The sequence below is a fragment of the Camelus dromedarius genome, chromosome 5 (assembly GCF_036321535.1).
Source record: "Camelus dromedarius isolate mCamDro1 chromosome 5, mCamDro1.pat, whole genome shotgun sequence".
Lineage (NCBI taxonomy): Eukaryota > Metazoa > Chordata > Mammalia > Artiodactyla > Camelidae > Camelus > Camelus dromedarius.
The window spans coordinates 63,748,539-63,765,415 of NC_087440.1; the positions used below are offsets into that span (position 1 = coordinate 63,748,539).

A 16,877-nucleotide genomic window follows, 5' to 3' on the forward strand; every position below is an offset into this window, starting at 1 on the left:
ACCCTCCTAAACTGTTGGTGGCTGTGTAAATTGATACGACCACTATGGAAAACAGTCTGGAGTTTCTTTTAAAAACTAAAAATAGAGCTCTATGATCAAGCAGTCCCACTTCTGGGCATGTATCTGGAAAAGATTATAACTCTAATTTGAAAACATACATGCACCCCAATGTTCACAGCAGCACTATTTACAATAGCCAAGACATGGAAACCATACAAGTGCCCATCAACCAACTATTAGTTTAAGAAGATATGGAATATATATACACAATGAAATACTGCTCAGCCATAACAATGAAATATTGCCTTTGTAGCAACATGGATGGACCTAGAGAATCATACTAAGTGAAGTAAGTCAGACAAATATTATATGATTTCACTTACGTGTGGAATTTTAAAAATAGGACAAATGAATCTATATACAAAAACAGAGACAGACTCACAGACGTAGGAAACAAACTTATGTTTGCCAAAGGGGAAAGGAGGGGGTGAAGGATAAATAGGAATATAGTATTAACAGATACAAACTACTATACATAAAGTAGATAAAGAAGGATTTACTATATAGCACAGGAAACTATATTCAATATCTTGAAGTAACCTATAATGTAAAATAATCTAAAAAAAGTATATGTACATGACTGAATCACTTTGCTATACATCTATAACTAAAGCAATATTGTAAATCCACTGTACTTCAGTTTAAAAAAATAAAGAATTATTCCTCTTTTTTAAAAAAGCAGAAACTGTTAGAGTCAACTTTTTCAGAACTCTGTTTCCAAAAATAGTCAAGAGTTTATAGCAGCCAAGCAAACACTGAATGAAGAATGTTTATTTGAGGGGAAGAAAAACTTTTGAAAACAGATAGTGGTGGTAGTTACACTGCATTGTGAATGAAATTAATGCCACTGTGCCACTGAAATGTACACTTAAAAATGGTTAAGGTGTCAGACTTACTATGTAAATATTTTTACCACAATATAAAATTTTTGAAGAAAAATAGAATGTTGTACCGATAAATGTTACAACATGAATGAATCTTGAAAACATTATGGTAAGTAATAGAGGCCAGTCACAAAAGACCACATATTGTATGGTCCAATTTTGTGAATGTCTAGGATAGGCAAATCCAAAGAGAAAGTAAACTTGTGGTTGTGTGGGCTGTCTCAATCAGGGAAGGAGGGACTGTTAACGTTTACCAAGTTTCTTTTTGGAGTGGTGATGAATTCTAAAGTTGGATTATGGTAATGGCTGCCCAACCCTGTGAATATACTAATCATCACTGAACTGTATACTTTAAATGTATGACTTTATGCTATATAAACCATATCTCAATAAAGCTTTTTTTTAAAAAAAGAAAGATTATGGCCCCACATAAGTACACAATTTTTTAAGTAAGCCTCATCCATGGGACAGGCTAAATAGTGAGAAAATGTAGAAGGTAAAAAGATTGGTAAGTAATAATTTAATATAGGCCTTTAGTGTGTATAATTAGTTTTATGGTTCCTAGTCTTACTGTATTTGAGACCAGTCAGGATGTACTGGGAATAGGAAATAAGAAGATAGTCAAGAAATACTAAACTATATAATCTGGATGCATATCTACTTTTACACTGTTATACTAAGTGATGTGTCATTACTGCCTGGATGTGATTATATCATGTGGCCTACTAGAGCAGTTATATTTAATTTTTTGGAGGTTATGGCTATCTAGACCCCTGATCCTCAGGAAAATCCTCATAGGTATAGACACTTGGATATGATTTTACAACAAATACAAACCATGGACCATGGTAAGAACATAGACCTTTGCTCTCATGAAATAGCACAAATTGGATAAAAGAATCAGGAGTTTCTGAGTGAAAAAGTTGATACGTAGAAGTAGGCACAGAGGGAGAAATTTTATGTAAGACGAGAAGAGCTCCCTGAAACTATGGTAAAAGTGAGTAAAGAGTTGGGAATCTGGAGATCAGAGCTATGTTACTACCATCCACAGTTACTGGTTGAACAAATCCTTTTAGAAGAACAGAATATGTTGGTAAAGCATGTGAATGGGGGATAATGAATGGGAAGAATACCAATCGCACAATATAATATATTAGCAAAATATAACTATATTCTAATAAACATCTATGTTTGCCTTCTTAGTATCCAAACTGTTCATTCCAATATTATTTGCCATTGCCTCATTGAAGTATAGAAAGTATACTCTTCAGAAAGAATAAAAAGCATAGAACAAATAATAAAAACCCATAACAATTTAATCATTAGAAAGATTAATATCCAAAGTTATGATTCCCTGAGGCAAGAGTTTGTATTACCTGTTTGCCATTGAGATTTGAGAGTCTTAAGGCTAAAGATCAAACAAGAACATGTTATCATCCCTTTTTCTCTTAGATCTGGTAATATCTTTAATATGTAAACAAATCCACACACATCATATTAAGTGTTATTCCAAAGAATCAACCTTAGAAGCAGCATGTTTTGATATTTCTATTGGTTACATTGATAATAAAATTTAAAATCTTATTAAACTTCTTGATCATTATCAGGCTAGTCACATAAATTTTCTTATTCAGTGTGGTATCTCTATAAAATGGGATAAATATTCATGCCATTATCTCATGGGATAAGCAGATTTATCCTTACCCTGCTGAGTTCTTTAGCAGTGGGCCATAATATAGCCAACCTAGATTTAGAAACCAAAGAAACCTATATTTTATCAATAGTAAAAAAGTGATGGTGATAACAGGTCTCTCACACACACACACACACACACACACACACACACACACACACACACACACACACACACACACACACACACACACACACATATATTAAGAGAAACCTGAAGACTCTAGCAGTGTGTTCTACATGTGAATGTTGTTTCTCAGTTGTGATTAGCAACTTTGGGGACCAAACTCGGTATACTAATGTGATAATGGTTCTCTCTTCTGTTTTAAAAGCCCTCTTGATTTTGATTGAAATATATTGACTACCTAATATTGAATTACTCTCAAACTATTGGTGTTATAGCTCTCTTTTCTTTTGTTTTGATACAGAGCAAAGTAATCCTAGATGCCTAAGGGAGATTTTAATTTATATTTTTGTATTTCAGCTGTTCTCTTTTCCTACATAACAAGTCTTCCCTGATTAGAGAAAGCCTGAAATTGCATTTCTTATATTGTGTAGCTTGCTGAGGATTTGCATTGGAGTCATCTTGAGATAATGTGTTTGATTTACTATTATACAGTTTTAACTATTTATTTCAGTGTCCTTTCAGAAGTCTAGTCAATCTTAGAACAAGCTTTATGTCCTTAGAATCATTACAATTTATTCAGCTCACCTATTAAAATCAGTGGGGAGTACAAATATGCATAAGATTTGGTTCGTAAGTTCAGGGAAAGCCTTATGGAAAATAGGATAAAAAGATCAAAAGACATATCTCTTAAATCCATTTAGGTCTATAAATCACTTTATTATTTTCTTTTACAGTTTATCTTCCTTTTAAAAATGTCATTTCAATTTTTGGCTTTTCAAAGTTGTGATAAAAAGATTACCATGAACCCTGAGCTCTACTTGGGTCTTTTAAGGTGATAGTTTGTAGAGTAACTCTATATTTAGCATAGCTCGACACAAATAATGTTGAAAAAGAACAAAAGTAATCATTTATTCAGCACTTACTGTGTCCTAAGTACTCTGCCAGGTGCTTAACTTGCATCAGTGGGATTCCATCATTAGGAGCAAATCCTTGGTATTCTGTAAAGCAGTTGAAGTTACTAATTCCTCACCATAGTAGTGTTCCCACACTATTGTGATGATTGCAGAATGTGGACCCAGGTTACCTTCATTCAAAATAATATACTATAGATGCCCAAGCACAAATTAATTATACTCTTATAATTAGAAATGTGGTATAGTTGCATCTACTCATTTCTATTTCTTTCAGCAGTGAGAGGATTATATTCTAATAAAGGATGAGAAAATGATATTGATAAAAGGAACTTAAGAAAGTACAAAAAAAGGATTATCCTAAATAATAGTAATGTGTTGTCCACAACCATTTGACACAGTCACTGTAGGGTCTTACATTATATTAATTAAGATCAACTATGATTACATCTCTAATCATTCACATTTAAAATATCTTTGTAAGTAGTACATACAGTATTTGAAAATTATAGTATTTGGTATTTAAATGAATAGAACTAAACTGAAATTAGTCCAGGGGTTAAGAATTAGACCACTTGAATAAAAGAACAGCCCTCACTTTCTTGGAAGGGAAAAGATATGGTTATCCTGAAGTGGCATCTGGGTTTACATTTTTTGTGGGTATCTGAGAATAACAAATGATAAATTGAAATGCAACAGCAATCTTAGTTTTGGGATATTCTCTGGGCAGAAGGTGTCCTAAAGATTATATAAACACACATACATACTTTTAAAAATAAATGTTATGAATGTATATAATGTTCATATACACGCAAATGGAAAATATGTGTGAAAAATAGTGCATAAATACTCCTTGGGTAAATTCACCTGCTTACCTGATATCTCTACTACCCCCTCAAATATCCCAGTAACCCCTACACTTTTCATTTTAATCACCAGCTATATGCTTTACTTTAGTAGATGATAGATATTATTTTACATTTACTTTTTTAGGAACTTAGTGAAAGTTTCAACTATATTAACAAATATTTAGAAAATGTGTTGATATTTTCTCCAATGAAGAAAAGTTATTTTTTAAAGATTTTAAGAAAATTTATTTTAGAATATTAGTTTTAAAGTAACTTGGAATAGATTGACAAAGCCAAAAAGGAGCAGAGAAAAAGATTTTTAGCCCAGATAATACATGAATGCAAATGAGACTAATGGACAAGGAATGGAAGAATCTGCCTAGAAAAATAAATGAAAAATTAAAATAACTCAGGGAACAACTTGAGTAAAAAGACATGAAAGAAGATTTTAGACAGTTTTTCTAAAATACAAAAACATGCTTAAGATACTTGGATACTTAAAATTGTTTTTGTTTTTTTTTTGGTGGAAATGATATTGCGTCATTTATAAAAACTAGTCATTGCACACTAAAGAAAATCTAGGAAACAAAATTCTAACCCATTTAATAGTCCTCCATTTGAAGAGTTTTAGTGTACTTTTAACCCATTTGTTAAAACTATTTAAAAAGTAACATCTTCTAATTATTTGTAAGAATAACTAATTAATATCATGAAAGATGGAAATTTATTAGCCCCATTTCAAAAAGTTATTTGCATGTTTGATGGATGAGATTGAAAAATAAATGTTATATGATTTAGTAAGTATAGCTAATATTGTACTTCTATTTCAGTCTGTTTGTCTTTTAAGACTATTGTTTAATTTTTAGTTACTATATCACAAAATATCAAACCAAGATTTTCTAAAGTAGTGCATATTTAACCACATTACTCTCATAAAAAATCAGTTGAGAAAAACATTTTGCACATTTAATTAGTAAAATAAAGTGAAAATTATTTTAAATGTTATCTCTATCTCATCTTTTTAAAATTTCTATTTAAGTATGTTATGTTAAATGCTTTAGTCCAGAGGTATATGAAAATAATATTCAGAAATTGTTTTACTGATGGAGATGCTTGATCAAAAGTTTGGAGATGACTCTTACAGAAGAGATATGTAAACAAGTAAATTTCAGTTAAATGTGAAAAGTGCTTTCCAAAGGAACGACTGGGAACACACACGGGGTACAAATTGCCTGGAGGAGTTAGGAGACTTTACTGAGATGACCCTAAAGCTATGTCTCATTAAGTGCAAATTGAAATTTGTTAGGTAGCTATATCAGAACTCTCTAATAGACCAAAGGAAAATGTGACATTTCTCAAATGATTTTACATTGGTGAGGTCTGCTTAATTCAATGATTCATACTTCCATTGATAAATGTAGAGAAAAGAAAAAAATCTATTATGGTAGATGAGTATGAGACTCTAGGTAGATGTAGAGAATGATGGCTTGTCTAAACTTACTTCCTCTTATCTCTGTTACTGCCCCATTTTTCTCTTTATTGGATTTTCTACTCCTGGGCAAGAGAAAAATAATGCTAAAAATCTCTGTGGTGATAGTTTCCATTCTAGTTATGATAAAGAAAATGTTATATATTCATAAATATAATGTCTGTAAAACAGTTATTAACATGGGCATACCTCTGTAATAGCACTAACCATGATATGTTGATGTACCATATTAATTTTTTCATACCTCTGAGCTCTTTGATATCAAGGATATTTGTCATGCTTTTTTTTTTTAATTTTTATCCCTACATTTTCCTGGCACACAGTAGGCATTGGAATGTTTCTTAAACTGAATGATTAAATGATATATTCACTTTCCTGAGACTCTGTGCCAGTTTATTAAATGTAACTCACACCAAGTTCACTTTCAAAGCTATTTTGAAGTTTATTTATTATAAATGGTGTATAAATTTATGACTAATAAAATATAAATTGGAAATAACAGCCAGAGAAAGAGGAGGGTGCAAAGATGCTAACTATGAAAGTAGTTGTATTTGTACTGTATTGTTGCATTTATAGAAATGGTTTATAACATAAAGCTGTATTATTTTTTTCTCATTTAATTGTTGCTAGTAGAAGTTTTTTCTGTAGTTTTTATTCTTTTTCATTTTTGTTAGTTTTTTTTAACATTTTTTATTGATTTATAATCATTTTACAATGCTGTATCAAATTCCAGTGTTCAGCACAATTTTTCAGTCATACATGGACATATACACACTCATTGTCACATTTTTTTCTCTGTGAGCTACCATAAGATTTTGTGTATATTTCCCTGTGCTATACAGTATAATCTTGTTTATCTATTCTACAATTTTGAAATCCCAGTCTATCCCTTCCCACCCTCTGCTCCCCTGGCAACCTCAAGTCTGTATTCTATGTCTATGAGTCTATTTCTGTCCTGTATTTACACTTTGGTTTTTTTTGTTTGTTTGTTTGTTTTTGTTCTTGTTTTTTAGATTCCACATATGAGCGATCTCATATGGTATTTTTCTTTCTCTTTCTGGCTTACTTCACTTAGAATGACATTCTCCAGGAGCATCCATGTTGCTGCAAATGGCGTTATGTTGTCGGGTTTTATGGCTGAGTAGTATTCCATTGTATAAATATACCACCTCTTCTTTATCCAGTCACCTGTTGATGGACATTCAGGCTGTTTCCATGTCTTGGCTATTGTAAATAGTGCTGCTATGAACATTGGGGTGCAGATGTCATCCTGAAGTAGGGTTCCTTGTGGATATAAGCCCAGGAGTGGGATTGTTAAATGTTGAGAGGCAGAAATTCTTTGATACACCTTCACTATACTAACCTGGAAGCTCAAGACATTACATTTTTAAAGAAATACTTTCTACATATGGGAAAATAATTGTTAAAACAGACAGTGCCTTCAGTATCAGTCTTGTATCAGATGAAGAGAAATTTTTCATCAAGATGGCTCATGCAGAAATCCTGAATGGTACCTATCTGGTAACAGCCAAATATTAAGGTATATCTCAAAATGAAAGATATCTTATAGGTGCAGAAACAATTATGAAGTAAATTGCTTTCAGGTGATCTAATGTGATAGAAAAATAAGACTCAGAATATCTAGAGTGGTACATGGTTAGAAGGTATGTTTAGTACAGTTAAAGTGCATATGTATATCTCCTTGAGGAGTATTTCTAAAAATGCAGATTCTGATTCAGTAGGTCCTGGATGAGACCTGAAATTCCTTTTTTCTAACAAGCTCCCAGGTAATACAAATGCTGCTGATCTTCGGATCATACTTTTCAAGGTTCTTGACTACTGTAGACTTAGAGCTCCCCTACTTGACTGAATCCTTGAGGCCAGGGACTGTGCCTTATTCATCTTAGGATCCCTGTTATCTAATGAAGTACCTGAACAAAAGTATGCCCTGAAATATTTTCTTGTTAAATAAATGAATTGATATGTTAAATAAATATATGACTACTAGGTGCCTGAAATACTCAAATTCTGTATTGGTGGTTGAGGAAGAATCTTTCTGTTTTGGAAATCAACTGAGTGAGTAATAGGATTGCTATTTTCTCTTATCAGTCCGAAAGCTTAGCTAATATTTTTGCCCATATGAGAAACTGTTGCATATCACACAACTACTTTAGACAACAAAATATTACTTCCCAAATACTTGAACATATCCTTAACTGAGCTCGATACCAAATATTATTTGAATGAAAAAAAGTCTATACAGTACATGTGTTACCAGTTATCCATCTGGGAATAGAAAAACTTAAGTAAAATTCCTGTGTTGCAACTAATCTTAAGCTGTATAATATCTTTGTGGGCCCACCCAATTGAGTTAGCTGTGAAATTCAGCTTCAGGTAACTGAACAAATTGTCCCTTTAAACTAGTATTCTTAATTGCTTGGTAGCATTTTAAAATTACCTGGGAAGCTTTAAAAAAATCCCAGTTTCCAGGCTGTACCCCAGAAATGAGACTCAAGCATCAATGTATTTTCAGGCTCCACAGATGATTCCTTACTTGAGAACCATTACTTGACAACCATTACTTGACTATGGGCTCTTTAAAACCAGGGTCAGTCTTTCATTTATTTTTAAACTCAATACCTAGGACATGGTTTAGGTACTTGGTAATGTTTATTTAGTCACTGGATGAATTATGTTATAAGAAGTATTGCCTGTTGCCAAACAAAATCATTCTTCAGTCTAAAGGGACTATTTTGTCTATATCGGTATCTTGAAATTTGAAAAGTTTAGATTGCCCTCTTGGTATTGATGATACTGAACACTGGTATTTGATATAGATTTTTTTTAATCCTTGAGATATTTTGTTGATACAGTTTGGATTTCATGTCACTTTTTATCAAGATCTGAATAAATGGAGGTGTGGTCAGAGATGAGGAAGCTGTGTCACAGGCACTCCAGTAGTGTGGTGGGGTACTTAGGAATGTTACAAAGAAATCTAGTTTCTAATATCTCTAAGTGGGAAGACAAGGTCAGTTCATCTCATTGTTGAGTTGTGGTGTCAACTATGTTTTTTTAATAGATCAGAAATAATAACTGCTTAGAATGATGAGTATTTATGCTTTTTAATTTTTAAATAAATGGAAGCACAAGCAATGGAAATATTAAATTTGGTTTGTGAAACCACCTCATAATCACCTTTATTATAATACTTATTGATTTGTGTGTGTGTGAGCTTTCCTCAGAACAAAATTACAGCTGTATCAGTAGTTGAAGTTCTTCAGTTAGTTAAATGAGATCATATAATTAACACATAGTGCTCACCTTTTTAAACCTGAATATATTTTGAATAGCTGAAGAGAATGTCAGACCTGCCATTTCAGTACATAATAAACATTAATTATAAACTATTAGTGATATTTCCTATGTTTCATTTACTTTCAAGAATTTGATGCTTTCATCTTCATTTTCTATAATGAAAAAATAAATACCCCAAAACTGCGGTGTCTTTTGATCAACAGTGAAACTGTTCCATGAATTGTGCTTCAGATTTTTCTTAATGACTGTTGAAAAGAATCTGTTTCCTCACTGTATGTAAAGTATTTGAGTATGTGGGTGTTTTAAGTAGGCAGGCAAGTCCTTCTGCATGTGACAATATTACTGTTTTCTTTCAGGAAACCCTGATAGATTGGTGTGATGAAAAGGAACTTAATTTGATACTAACAACTGGAGGAACAGGGTTTGCACCACGAGATGTCACTCCAGAGGTGAGACAGTATATACTTTTCTGATACTCAAGGAGCAGACCATTCATGTTATTTTTAATCCTTTTTACTATTTTGTATATGATTTTTATAGTTTTGCTAGACAGAACAAGAGACCTGTGGTTCTATGAATGTGAAAATTTTTCTGTGGGAGAATCATTGTGTTAAAAAAAAATTTCTTGACTTTTTTCCTTTGGACTTAAACTGGAAATTATCTAACATGAGGAAGACTGAACTGGTCCAGAAGGTAATCAATCCTGCTTTTGCTCAGTGGTTTGTGATATCAGCTGAATTTCAGGCATATTGCCAAAGGTGGTGATAGTAGAACTCTGACTCAGCATGGCATCTGGTCTGATGTGCTTTGTTAATATAATTCAAAATGTATCTGATTTCTTTTTTCCTGAGATAACCCTTGCCATTGGTCTCAAAGCACAGTAGGATGACTGCGATAGAATATTTATATTAATTTTATAGTACTTGATGTGAAATTTATATATTCCATAATTCTGAATGTGAATTTAAATGCAGGCTTTAATAAGCGAAGAAGCAGAATTAATATCTAGGCTTCATGCCACAAGAATTATCTTCAGCCTTTGCACAGGGAGAAAAATTAGGGAAAGAATGAAGAGTAGACAGTGCTCACTGATACAAGGGACAGGTTTTTTTAAGGAAGCTATAAACTTCAGGTATCACTTCCAAGTCATATGCAAAGTTCTATTACTAATTGTGACATTGTTTCCTTTACCTCTCTAAAACGATGCTTCTTCGCTGAATTTCAGTTTACTGTTAACTGTGTCCTTCTGTTTTCAAATCAGTACACTAAATTGTGTCTATTATCTTATTAACAGCAAGATACTTTTCCTCTGTATCTATTAAATAATTAATGTCCTTCTTAACTCAAATATAGCAGTTTTCAAACTTTAGCCTGTACTATAAGCAGAGGCCTTGCTAAAACGGATTGCTATGTCCCGCCTACAGCGTTTCTGATTCACTAAATCTGCAGTGGGTGTCCCCAGAATTTGTGCTTGTAATAAAGCCTCAGGTGATACGGTTGTTGCTGGCCCATAGACCATGCTTTTAGATTGAGGAACTGTTGCTTTAGTATCTGAAAGTGCAAATTTTTTAACAAGTTGTAAAATATTCTCTATTCATCTATGAAAAAAACATGGCACAGAAATTTTTGGAATATTATAAGACATAAGTAAAATGGTTTTCTTTTTAAAGTAATCAGAATAGAGTTGTCCTGGGAGATTGTTAGCTTCAACTGCTTGAAAAGGAAGTCATTCTAACATAGCTTATGGGTTCTAGGGGAAAATAGTCCTTTGGTCCATTTTTACATTTCTTTTAAACTGTGAGACAAATTTAAAAAGTACAATTGGAGAAAGCCATCTTCTGTAAAGGTGTGTTTGTGTTTTGTTTTGTTTGTAAGAAAATCACCTACATATGTGAAGACATTGATTTTTTTGGAGTTTGAGTGTTAAGTGTTTGAAGTAAATGACCTTGGTTTTATATATGTATTTTTTGTGTGATGGTTTGATATTTTCATAATATTATTTATTTTTATATCAGAAAAGTAGGAAAAGAGTTACCATAGAATTCATTCGTAATCAGTTGGTAAAAGTACTTTTAGTTGTGGGGAAATAATTTGTATCACAAAGTTAAGTATTTTGTGTTCTGTGGAGCTTCAAGTTAATACCAAAATACTAGGTTGAAAATTCAAACTTTTAAATTCAGACTCTGCTACTTACAACAAGGTAACCATAGACTAGTCATTAAACCACTCTGTGCCTCAGTTTCCTATACAATGAGAAAAATAAAAGTGCCTGTCTCCCAGGGTGGCTGTGAGGATTCAGTGAGAACTATTCCTGGCATTTTAGTAAGTGGTTCGTAAGGGTTAATTTACAAAGGTTAATTTTTGTTGTTGTTCTTAGTCACTACGTAATTACCAAGTGGACCGTTTTGTAGTACTTTTTATATATAACTACCAAATGGACAAAAACAGACTTATACTAGATTTAAAATATATCTATGACATCTTCACAATCTTGTTAATTTTTTAAAATTTTGATATAGCTTCTTATTTTATCTTTCCCATCTCCATATAAATCATACTATTCTAATATCTGTTTATCCCTCCACCTTTTTTGCTACTACTGGTTGACAAGAGTCTGTGTCTTTCCATGACCTTATATGTTTCATTATATACGAAATTTAGAAGTCCTTTATTTTTAAATCAAGTTTTTCAGTTACCAGCAAACTTGAGAGGTGTTCTTATTTTATGTATGCCTATAGAAACTACCTGGCTAAAATTGTGTTAGGGTTGTTTTTAAAGAGTTTAAAATGTACATAATTATGTCTTCTCTAATACTTATTTTTGAAAACAAGTTGCTTACCTGATTGTGAATATATTGACCTTTAGTAGATTCACTTTGCTTCATATCTTATAAACACATATGGTATGATTATCTACAGTGGAAGTCCTGGAAGTCCTATGGAAGCAAAAGTCTTTGGAAAAAGAATAAACATAAAAGCAAAATATGACCACCCCAAAATAATTCTACTAATTTCTTTTATACCATTAAATAGTTTTAGTTCTTACAATGTCTAGAGTGTAACACTGGGATGTCAGCTAGGAATCCAGAAATAGAATTTTGGGCCTGTAATAATATAGTTATTTATCTTTAACTTCTTTGCTTTAAATAACTGTGCCTAAAAAGAGAAAACTATTTGTAGACCAAAGTTACCTATACAGAACTTAGGTTTGCAAATATTTTCAAATAGAGTCAGAAGTTATTGACAGAAAACACAAATATTAATTAATGACAAAGGTAAAATAATATAAAACTTCTCCCTTAAGGCACTAATAATTTACAGTCAGTAATTACCAATAATTAGTTTGGTCTACAAACACAAAGGATAGTTGTTTGTGCATTGTGTGGATTGTTAAAAAAAAATGAAGGGGGAAAATGATAAATTGCATGAATGAAATAAAGCAATATAAAGTTATTGTCACTAAGTATGAACCCTGGGGAAAATGAAAAGTTATTAAAGTTTCTTGACTTTTTTCCTTTGGACTTAAATTAAGATGTAGAGTTCTTCCCAGGTCTGTTAATGGAAAAATGAAATAGCAAGTTTGGTAACGTATATCCTGTTTACGTGTTTTGTAGGAATAAGACAATCAGAATTGATTTTCCTAAATTGTGAATTTGTTTCTATTTTTAGATCCTTTAACTTAGAATGTGGTTCATCTGATAGTCACATGCCTGCTGGCCTGCTCCTTGCCTCGAATCATGAGATACTATCAAACCTTACGTATAGTATAATAATAATCCACAGTCTTCAACTTTTAAAATTTTCATATTAAAACCTTTATTTTTTAAGACTAGATTATATTTTCTCTGATCTGATAAAGGTTGGATAATTTTTTGGCATTAATGAAATACTAGTAATTATAAAATTCTATAGAACATAAGAACTCATTGCTATACAAAGTATTATCTCTTCATGTTCCGTTACCACTTAAAAATGACATATCCAGAATATTATTACATAAAGAATCTTTTATTCTTAAAAACTAGAAGTATAATTAAGTACATATAAGTGAGATGAAGTAAAAGCCCTTTAGACATAAATTCTAGGAGAGAATAAAAGATTAAGAAACAGTAAAAAAAAAAAAAAAGGAACATCTGTATAATTACAAAGAAATATTTGGTAAAATATTATGGTAAATTAGAAAATATTAAACTATTTAATATTTGTAAGGTAAAAATAACTTTCAGCACTTTCAGAGTCTTAGGCTATACCAGAATAAAGGGTTATATATAATAATTATATTGATTATGTATTAAAGAATTAAATTAAAAAACCCACCATGCATCATTCACTCATTCATTCATCAAGCTTTTTATTTTTAATCCTTGATATATGTCTAATGCCATGCTCAGTGCTGGAGTTAAAGAACAAATAAAGCACAGTCCCTATCCTCAGGAAACTCAGTGTATCACTGGGGTCAGCAAACTACCACCTCTTGGCCAAATCCTGCCTGTTATCTTTTTCTGGTATGACTTGTGAACTAAGAAGGGATTTTGCATTTTTAAATGGCTGAAAGAAATCAAAAGAAAAGTATTTTGCGACACATGAGAGCTATTTGAAATTTAAATCTTAGTATCCATAAATGAAGTTTTATTGGAACATAGCCACATTCATTCATTTACATGTTGCCTGTGGCTGCAACAGCAGAGTTGCATACAAAACCATATAGGCTTGCAAAGACAAAAATATTTACTATCTGACCCTCTGCGGAGAGTTTGCCAGCCCCTGATCTGTTGGATGACAGTAAGTCATCTTTATTCACATTTTTTATTAACTTTTTAAATTTATTTTTACCTTCTGTTCATTAGTAATTTGAAACGACATTGAGTTTCATTTCTTAAATTTTTAATTTAGGAGGAGCAAAGGAAAAACACTTTTCTGCCATAATGAAGTATATTACCCCATTATCTCAGTAGATATTATAGCATAACAAAAGTAAAAGAGCCCTCATTCTAAGTAATATATTAAATTTTGAACTTTGCAAGTTGATTAAATTATTGGATTTGCTATACATTGTCTCACTCTTAAAAAAATTTCAAACTATCATTCTTAGTAATACCTCCTAACAAAAGTGTTTTGATAAAATTTGTCACTATGAAATAATCAAACACAAGGAAGAATAACTAAAACTTCAGGAAACTATAAATACAATGTAAAGGAAATTCATTAAAAGGGTCTTTATGGTTCATCTTGGAAGTGAAGAGGCATCTGATAAAAATGACCAATGCTGAAGACATAGAATACTCAAAATCTGGTACAAAGGATGAACTTCTAGGGAAAGGTTATGAATTACAGAAGGCATATTCTGTTTATAGTGTATAATAATTACATTTTTTTTTTTTTTGGAACAGAGTACTCTCTAAGCCTTTCTACAAATATTTTTCACTTACAGTTTTAGGGATTTTTTAAACAATGATATCAAATCAAAGAAAAATTATTTTATAAAATTTGTTTTATAATCAGTTTGTTGAAATTTATATATTTTATAACTTTATATATGAGTGTACTACAAGTCAGCTCTCGTTTTATGTGGTCATTAACCATTTTTCTTTCTTACATTAAATGCTTCAAAAATAAGAATACAGTATAGATAAGTGGAAGAAGACATAATTGATCTGAGTTACTGATTATGTTAATGATTTTTAGTTTGTGACTCTTGTGAAAATCAGTGAGAATTTACATTTAATAGCTCTACCTAAAAGTGAACATTGAGCATTTTACTTATTTTTTATGTATTAGATTTCATCTATTTCTTGAAAATTTGCCCATTTAATATTATTTTTTAAAAATCAGAAAAAAAATCTCCTACATTGTAACAGAAGCATAACAAAACCCCATGTTCAATAATTCTTGGTTTTGAAAGTTTGATATCATTAAATATCATTTAAATTATATAGTTGTTTTCAAGGACATATCAATATTCTCTAGAAAAATAGCAAAATATTATATACTGATATCATAGAACTCTAGGAACATGTATTTTGTAATTCCAGGATTGTTATGACTAAAGTAAAATACCTGTTATATGTGGTAAAGCTAAAAATAACCATATTGAACTAAAATTTTTTAATTGTCCTATATTAATAGGATAACTGAACAATATGAAATTAGTAAAACTCTAGAGAATACTAGAAACTCTTGTACTGGAAATACTTAAAACTAGGTTCAGTAAAATATACCATTCCTCTATGGTCAGATAAGGTTATATTTTATGCCCTTTTAAGGAGTTCTTTCTGTAATTTTTATGAAATAGTCCTGGACATGGGAACTATGTTTTCATGTCTTACCTTTGTCTAAACATGTTGGGGTGCAATATGATATACCTACATCATCAGATATAGATATCACACAACACTGTAGTGTTAGACAGACCTGAATTTTAATCTTAACTCTGCTGCTAAGTAACTATGCCTGTTCAGCCTTCTGTACTCTGATCTAGCTAATGCCTACTTCTCAAGGTGGTTTTTTCCTAGTAATTGAGATTGTAAAGATAGTCAATAATAGTTAATAACACACACATATATAGCACTTACTATATGTCAGGACCCGTTTTAAGCATGTTATTTCATTTAGCCTTCCAAACAACCATATGAGGCAAATACTATTGTTATATCTGTTTTAAAGTTGGAGAAACTGAGACACAGACCAATTAATTGACTTGCCCAAGGTTATCCAAGCTAGTAAGTGACAATAATGCATGTAGAAGGATCCAGTATAATGCCTGTCACTTTTGTAGATGCTTAGCAAATGCTTTTTTTTCCTTTACCTTTTCTTCCTCATTTAATTAATAATATTACCTATGACCTCTAATTAGATATGGCAGCCCAAATATTTCTGCTATTAATCATTGTACTCTGGTATCTATTGTTAGCTACTAACATACCTGGTGGATACGTCTGAAAAACAAACATGTTAGTCAACATTTCCCTACTACTACTTTAAGGTGTGGGCAAAGGAACAAGAGTGAAAATCTCTGTAGTCTGTATTATATGATGAATGTAGATTATTAGTGCAGTTGCATTAAGCACCTCTTGATATCCTGCCTCAGCCTGTTCATTTTGTTGCTCTGTAGTTTAAAATTTTTGAAATGTGTCTTGAAATGGCTCAGATATGTGATATTCAGGGTGGCTTTTTAGTAATAGTCCCTTTTACATCTGGGGTTTGTAATTATTTTGCATTATCCATTGTAAAGCAATAAATGTTTCAGAGCATAGGCACACTATGACCTACCAGTTTGCTAAAAACATTTGTAGTCTTTGTCCAATTTAACAAATACTTATCAAGCACCTTGGACTTTATTGAGTGAATGCTAAAATACATGTACTCCTAGAATAGTCACCTGACAAATCAAGACAGTATGAACCTAGTATCAAATGTTCAGCCTACTCATACCAAAAAGAATTATTTAAAGGGAAACATTAACTTAATACAAGTAGAATTTAAGCTAAAATTGAAGAGAAATAGGATTCAGATTAGGAGAGAAGAGGACATTACTGATGGGAGTAAGAAAGAA

The 16,877-nt window shown here is 31.6% G+C and overlaps 1 protein-coding gene across 9 annotated transcripts in view; it reads left to right on the forward strand.

Annotated features, from left to right (window-relative positions):
- Positions 1-16,877, forward strand: part of GPHN (gephyrin) — a 430,038-nt gene that overhangs the window by 136,277 nt on the left and 276,884 nt on the right. For all 9 annotated transcript variants that reach the window (XM_010976627.3, XM_064486047.1, XM_064486048.1 and 6 more), the window contains exon 4: positions 9,683-9,775. In XM_010976627.3, coding sequence (XP_010974929.1) covers positions 9,683-9,775 — 93 coding nt within the window. The remainder of the gene's footprint in view (positions 1-9,682; positions 9,776-16,877) is intronic.